Source organism: Cannabis sativa, chromosome 6 (genome assembly GCF_029168945.1).
Source record: "Cannabis sativa cultivar Pink pepper isolate KNU-18-1 chromosome 6, ASM2916894v1, whole genome shotgun sequence".
NCBI lineage: Eukaryota > Viridiplantae > Streptophyta > Magnoliopsida > Rosales > Cannabaceae > Cannabis > Cannabis sativa.
Window position 1 is genome coordinate 43,891,893 of NC_083606.1, and position 8,383 is coordinate 43,900,275.

Here is an 8,383-nt window from a genome sequence, read left to right on the forward strand (position 1 = left end):
AACGAACTCGATTTCAGCTGAATTGTTTTCCTGTACAAAGGGTGTCTCCCCATCCGTGTCCGGGAAGTCCCAAACATTTCGCGGTATGTACTCATTTACAATCAGCCAGTCTTTACCGTTCTTCAAATCAGGAATGTAATAGATCAATTTTGCTTGAGATGCAAGTATGAACGGTTCATTTTGGTACCACTGTCGGTTGACGCAAATGCTAGTAATAACACCGTCACTATCCATTCTACTCTCGTTAGTGTCAAATCACTTACACAAAAATAAGAGAACACTGCAGTCTTTTAAATAAGTGAACTCCATAATTTTTTCAAGTGTGCCGTAAAAATTTTCTCCATCTTCACCGGGGACCATAACACCGCTATTTTGTGTTTTGCGGTTATCATCCCTTTCCTTGACCAAAAATTTAATACCGATCACTATGCACCCTGGATAAAAATAAATTGCTGCATTCGCTTGGTTAGAGATAGCATACAACTCATCTGACACTGCACCCTGGTTGCTCAACCGTAGTTCATTAATCTACATATCAGGAAAAATATTAAATTAAGAAATGTTGAACAGTTATTGAGAACAAGATTAACAGTATTGAGAGGCAACAAGGCTTACTCGAGTTTTGAACCATTCAGGGAACTCAGTCTCTTGCACTTTTTCAATATTGCCTACACTCCTTGCTTGAAGCAACTCCTTGTGCTCACTATATAATATAATGCACTTAGTAAGTTAAGAATTTTTTAGATGAAGTCGACTATTGTGTGTTTGTGTTTATGGAATTTATACTTACTTGATATACGGCTCAACCTCTGTGCAATTGTTCAAAATGTACCACTCCGCCTTACGCTTACTTTGCATGGGTAAGGTGTCGACTGTCCTCATACCGAGGGGGTCGGCCAACATGCTTGAATACAGAAAATTGTCGAGTTGGCATGTTTTGGACAATGTCATTGTTCCGGTCAGGACAGTTGAATCGAGTTTCCACTTCTCGAAAGTACATTGAGCAAAAGGTTACTGCCTCATTAACCACAAAAGATTCAGCAATAGAGCCTTCCGGACGGGCACGATTCCTGACATATTGCTTGTACACAGACATTGACCGCTCAATGGGATACATCCACCTGTACTGCACTGGTCCACCTAGTATAGCTTCTTTAGGGAGATGCATAACTACGTGAACCATTATGTCGAAGAAAGCCGGTGGAAAAATTGTTTCTAACTTGCACAAAATAGTTAGAATATTTGTTTGCATTTTTTCTAAATCCGAAACATTAAGTGTTCTTGAGCATAATTGTTTGAAATACACACACAGCTCAATGATTGTGTCCCGGATTTCTTTTTTCAAGAACTTACGGATACCTGCCGGTAGTAAACGTTGTAACAACACATGACAATCATGTGATTTGAGCCCGGAAATCTTGCCCGTATCCAAATTTACATTTTTGTCTAAGTTTGCTGGAAAACCGTCCGGAAATCGTACAGACTTTATGAAGTCTGCAAATTCAATCCGTTCTTGAACACTAAGTGTGTAACTAGCTGGAGGCGTTTTCCACTTCCCATTCCGGTCTTCATACAACAACAACTCTCTTCGTATTTGCAAATCTTGCAAATCCATTCTCGCCTTGTCGATATCCTTTAACTTCCCGTCGATACTTAGAAGAGTACCTACAAAGCTGTCACACACATTTTTCTCAATGTGCATTACATCAAGATTATGTCGTAAGGACTTTGACTTCCAGTACTCAAGCTCAAAAAAAATACTTTTTTAGACCAATTGAGCTCTTCACGAGAACGCTTCCGTTTCACACCCCCGAACTGTTTGTGTTTTCCAGGCAAAGTCAATGGAATTCGGTCTAATTGAGATAAAATATCATCCCCCATCAATATAGGAGGTGGTGCTCTCTTCTCAGGCTTACCATTGTACTTTTTGCTTCTCCTTCTCGGATCACTCATTTCGAGAAAACGTCTGTGGCCAACATATCCAATCTTACTATTTAGGCCAATGGAAGGAGTATGTTCATTGCAAGTGGGACACGCCATATACCCTTTTGTGCTCCAACCAGACATTAGAGCCTAAGCAGGAAAATCATTGATTGTCCACAACACTGTCGCACGCATTGAAAACACAGTTCCGTTGTAGGCATCTCGGGTTTCAACACCCGTCTCCCACAACTGTTTTAGTTCATCAATTAACGGTCTCATGAATACATCTATGTCTTTCCCAGGAGATGATGGACCTGGAATTAAGAAGGTCAACAACAACGATTCAGAACTCATACACTTCCACGGTGGCAAATTATATGGGACACAAATAACTGGCCACAGGCTGTAAGAGTTGCTCATGTTGCCAAATGGATTAAAACCATCAGTTGCCGATCCCAGTCTGACATTTCTAGGTTCAACAGCAAAAGACGGATGAAGGCGGTCAAACTGCTTCCATTCTTCAGCATCCGCAGGATGCCTAAGCACACCGTCTTCTTTTGGTCTCTGCAAGTAATGCCACCACATATCCTCCGCAGTGTGTCTTGAGCAATATAATCGTTTTAGTCTAGGTGTGAGTGGGAAGTAACGCATAACTTTGTGAGGAACTTTTTTCCCCTTACCCTTTCTTTTCACCCATCGTGGTTCGCCACATACAGGGCAAAACTCCTTCTCATTCTCCTTCCAGAAAATAGCACAATTATACTTGCACACATCTATTGAGTCATTACCCAAACCTAGATTGGGCAATCGCATCTTCGACTCATAATGCAACTTCAGTAATTTTGTCCCCTCTGGAAATAGATCAATCAAGATGGACAGCAACATATCGAAAGAGTGGTTACTCCACCTATTCAAAACCTTGCACTGCATAAGCTTTACCAGTGCATTGAGGACTGATTTTTTGCAACCTTGATATAACTCAGCCTCCATCTCCTTAAACAAGTCATCAAACTTGTTGTTGTCATTGATAGGGGGTTCATTGAAAGAATCAGTAGTGTTAGCAGATTCGTCAAACCCAGGGTCCCCTCTTAACATGTCCGCCAACACATCTGCCATTTCCTCTTCGTCATTTTCAGGAAGTTCAACTGCGGGCTGAGAAAAAGTCTCCCCGTGGAAATACCAGGGATTGTACGAAGGTGGATCCTGCTGAGAAATAAATGAACCCTTATAGTTGCAGGTGTGTGGAAATTCACATTCAAACACTGCATGCATGGGCATCGAGCTAATTCGTCAGAATTCACGTGGTTCGTTGCTACCGCAACGAACTCGTCAACGCCACTTTGAAACTCTGCAGAGCGCCGGTGCGCCTTTATCCAACTTCGGTTGGTAGGCATCTTCCACTATGAAGTAATTAACAAAAAAAAATTAAAAACAAACAACAAAATGTGCAAGTGTCCTAATCCACCTTCTCACTCCATTACTAAAAGGGTAAAGAACCTATCCCATTCAGGTTTGTAATATACATATAGTACAATCTACGCTCTTAAGATTATTTCATTTTTGTAAAAATTTCGGCAGCACCTCCCTATAGTTCTTATAAGTTAGCAAACTTGTAGTAATTAAGTTTGCCGACTTACAAGAACGTGTAAGAAGACATTGTACCAAAATATCTACTAATGAAATAATCAAATAAGCAATAGATCATACTATAAGTATAAAACAAGCCCAAACTATCCATGCGGACAAACAGTCCTAGATAATTTGGAGAAGCGTATTTAAGAGTCCTTACTGACTCAGCCTCTCCAAACGGGTCTAAGGTATTTCGTGCAAGGGTAAAATTAAAAAAAAAAAATTATCAATATGTGATAATACAAATACAATTGTTAAATCCTATCTTTGGTGTATAACCAAAGAGATCAAGGAAAGATAATACAAATTTAATTTTATGCTATTTTACAATATCTTATCATATACTTTACAATATCTTATGCTCATTTATACTTATTATAATATCACTTTATTACATTTCACTTTTATTATTTAAATTAAAATTACAAACTTTTTTAAATTTATAATATCACTTTATTATATTTCAAATTATATATTACTTTTTTTTCATTTATTTATTAATCATTTATTATTTAAATTAAAATTACTAACTTTTAAAAAAAAAATTAATACCATTACATTTTAAATTATATATTACATTTTTCACTTTTATTATTTTTTTAATAATTTATTATTTAAATTAAAATTACTAACTTTTTCAAATTTATAATATCACTTTATTATATTTTAAATTATATATTACATTTTTTTCATTTTTATTATTTTTTAATCATTTATTATTTAAATTAAAATTACTAACTTTTAAAAAAAAAAATAATACCACTTTATTACATTTTAAATTATATATTACATTTTTTACTTTTATTATTTTTTTAATAATTTATTATTTAAATTAAAATTACTAACTTTTTCAAATTTATAATATCACTTTATTATATTTTAAATTATACATTACATTTTTTTTCATTTTTATTATTTTTAATCATTTATTATTTAAATTAAAATTACTAACTTTTTAAAAAAATTTAATACCATTTTATTACATTTTAAATTATATCTTACATTCTTTAATTTCTTTTTTCAATCATTTATTAATTTTTAATCATTTATTAATTAAATTAAAATTACTAACTTATTAAAACTAATAACATCATTTTATTATATTTCAAATTATATATTACATTTCATAATTAAATATTTTCCTAATTATTTATTATTTAAATTGAAAATATTCTTTTTTTTAAAAAAAAAAAAAGAGTATTATTTTACTAACTTTTTAATTACATGTTTTAAATTTCAATTTCAATTTTATTTCATTTAAACATTCAATTAATTTTACATTTTCTCTACTAAAATTTCGGCAGCATAACGACTTAAAAAGTGTAAACCCAAAATTTTTAATACCTATAAATAACACAAACAAATATTTCCAAACAATATATAAACAAAAAAATAATCCACCCATCCAACAGCAGTCAATTTTATCACAGAACCTACTTCTCTAATATGCATAGACATATTAACTAATAACAAACACTACTACGTACTAAGCGAAAGCAAAAAAACATACATAAATCGAGTGCAAAAATGACAACTGCAGGCAGCTAGCGGTAATCTGGAGCGGTCGAACACGAACCTAATTCCATAAAAAAGTAAAAACAAACATTCAATTAATACCTATAAAAATTTAAAAAATTTATCACATATCCATTACCCTACACTAACTTACACATATACACACATACACATACACATACACATACACTCACACACACTCACATACACTTATACACACACATATACATATATATATTTACATACATATATACATATATACATACATACACACATATATGCATACATATTTACATACATACATATATATATACATACACTAATATACACATACAAATACATGTATACATATATATACACACCCACACCAACATACACATACACATACACATAAATACATACACACATACACACATACACACATACATACATATACACACATATATATACACATCCACATACACATACACATACATACACATATATATATACATAATCTAACATATATACACATACATATACATACATACATACATGTATTTATACATACACATACATTTATACCCACATTAAAAAAAATTAAATTAAAAAAATTAAAAATACCTTAAATAAATTGGAGGAGGTGGGGCTTGGTGGTCTGCGGTGGTTGCTGTCGTAGCTCGACTGTCGTCGATGGGAATGGTGACCGACGGTGGTGGTGGCAGTGGTGGCCGACGGAGGTGGTGGTGGTGGTTTTTTTGAAGAAAAAAAGAGGGTGATTGAAAGGATTGAGAGGGATTGAGTTAGAGATTGAGAGAGATTGATAGAGGGCTTGAGAGAATCGGAGAGGGTGAGAGAAGGGGCTGAGAGGTTTTTTTTTCAGAAAATGGAAAAATGTAAATGGGGAAGAAGGGGGGGCTTCGTGCTCGACTGGTTCATATATACACTTTTACCGGCGCAATTGGATGCGCCGGTAAAAGTTCTTTTAAAAATTTGACCTAAGTCAAAACGTGCGTTTCATTTACAACTTTTACCAGCGCACAATTGCGCCGGTAAAAGTATCCCCACTTGCCACATCAAAATCCACGCATTTTATTTAATACTTTTGTCGGCGCAAATGTGCGCCGGTAAAAGTATCCCCACCTACCAAGGAAATCTACGTGGGAAGTTTCCCTCTCTTTTTTTTGGGACTTTTACCGGCGCATAGATGCGCCGGTAAAAGTATATAAGCGCCAGAATAAATGAAATAAAAGGCGCCAAATTTTTCGCGCCTGTTGGCGCTTCATTTCCTTACTTTTACCGACGCATATTCATTATTACGCCGGCAAAACATAGTAATATCGGCGCATTATCGCGCCGGCAAAAGTAAAGCATAAATGCAAATGGGATTTCAGTTTTTTCCTTACGTCAACAACTTTTACCGGCGCATTTGACGAACTGCGCCGGTAAAAAGGCCTTTTCTTGTAGTGATCACATACAAAGAGAAGGACATTCGGGCTCAGATCTTGATAATACTCTGCGACAGAAAGGATACAAGGGCTAGAGATCTGAGTGGAAGGAAACATATTGTTCCGCTGCAACCAATGTAAGGTTTTCTTAACTTTATATGTGTTTAATTATCGTTTTAGAAAGTTCATATTTAGGATGTTAAACAACATACTTGTGAGTAGATCTAAGATCCTGGTAAAATAAATTCCAACAATTAGTATCAGAGCCATGGTAATTGATTTGCTTGCAAGAAATTTGGACTTAAAACGATTTGTATGTGATTTGGAAGGTTTTATATTGATCTGTGTGTTATATGATGATTGATTGATGTTTGTAAATTTTCGTGAAAAATAATTGAAATTCTGTTTCTGTAATTATTTTTATTGGATAGTTTGGAAAAAATTAAGCAATTTACTTTTTTAAAGAACTCAATTTTTATTTTATTTGAATTAGTTATGAATGTTTGAAAATCGGAAAAATATCGGGATAGTGTCACCCACCTACGCGCGCGGATGAGGGTGTAACCCTCAAATGCACGCGCTCAAACACCAGCTCGACCGAGCTTCCTCGGTCAGACAGGATTTTGTCTGAAACTCGCCCCTTGCGCGCGCGGAGAGGCTGAATGCAGCCTCCTGCGCCGAGGGACCTCGGCCAAGACACCCAGCATACGAGCGTGGACAGTATGCAATGCATACTGTCCGTACCACTTGCAAATTTTTTCGTTTTCTTCGATTTTTCATGGTATTTCATGGAATTAACTTCAGATTTTTTGTGTAGTTTGTATTTTGATTTTTACTTTTCAATTTTCAAATCTAATTATCAGAAATAAATTAATTTGATTTTTTAAAATTAATTTTATATATTAGTGTAATTTGAATTTGAAAATAGGTAAAAATCTATCTTTTTGCTTAATTTTTTATCTTATTTTTAAATTTGATTATTTTATCTTATTAAATTTAAGGTCAGATATTAAACTTTTTTAAATTAAATTTTTTTTAAATAATTTGACCTTATTTAAATTTAAAATAATATTACTATAATCATGATATTTTGAATAGAAATAAGATATTTTGCTAACTTTTAAATTTTGTTATTTTTTTATTTAAATTAAATTATAAAATCTGAAAAGGATATTTATTTATCATTTTTTTTATTTTATTGAATATTTAATTTATAAAATAACATGAAAATTTTAAAAATGGTTAGCAAATTTTTTTTTAAATGATATTTAGGTTGGTTGAAACCTAATTTTTCAAAAATTGTAGGTTTAATTTTTAATATTATTTTATTTTAATTAAAAATCCGAAAATATTTTTTTTATTATTATTTATTATTTTCGAAATTTAATTATTATCCAACTATCCAGTTTAACTTGTTGCAAGAGTATGTGTTTTAGCTTATGTGTAAGTTCTATAAAACCTATTATTGCTTGATCTAAATTGCCATGGTTAATTAGTTGACAGATCCAATGATCTGATTTTAACCCATGGTTCAATTGTCAATAGGTCAAGTAAATAATTTGTAACAGGTAAATTTTACATTCTTCTTTCATCTGTGTATGACCTAGAAACATGATACGGTCCATCTAAACCTGTGTGCCTGTGTGAGCCTATATGTTTATTTTATTATAGATGCATATAGGTTGTTGCTAAATAAAATATCACACCCGATAGATTTTATTTAGGTCCATTTAGTTTTTGGACATATTCAATTAATAACAGATATTTATTTTAAGGTTAAATTCCTCTCTTTTGGGCCTTGTGTGAGAGTTGGGAGCCAATAGAAGTGATTACGACATACTGAACCCAGCTCCCCCTCACACGAACTACCCCAATTGTGAAGGTCCATT

General features: G+C 33.4%; 1 protein-coding gene across 1 annotated transcript; it reads right to left on the reverse strand.

Annotated features, from left to right (window-relative positions):
• Nucleotides 1-255: 255 nt before the first annotated feature.
• Nucleotides 256-2,040, reverse strand: LOC133039266 (uncharacterized). Its single transcript, XM_061118116.1, has 4 exons — nt 1,772-2,040; nt 852-1,673; nt 616-703; nt 256-528 (listed from the first exon to the last, which is right to left on the reverse strand). Exons 1-4 carry the CDS (start codon nt 2,038-2,040, stop codon nt 256-258), a joined length of 1,452 nt encoding a protein of 483 aa, XP_060974099.1.
• Nucleotides 2,041-8,383: the final 6,343 nt, after the last annotated feature.

What these genes read in the sequence shown, in the direction of transcription:
- LOC133039266 (XM_061118116.1), bottom strand. Translation starts at nt 2,040, where the DNA reads ATGGCGTGTCCCACTTGCAATGAACATACTCCTTCCATTGGCCTAAAT. An exon ending in TCTCGTGAAGAGCTCAATTG is followed by an intron (nt 1,674 to 1,771) that starts GTCTAAAAAAGT and finishes TGTGTGTGACAG; the next exon opens with CTTTGTAGGTACTCTTCTAA. An exon ending in CTGAATGGTTCAAAACTCGA is followed by an intron (nt 529 to 615) that starts GTAAGCCTTGTT and finishes CCTGATATGTAG; the next exon opens with ATTAATGAACTACGGTTGAG.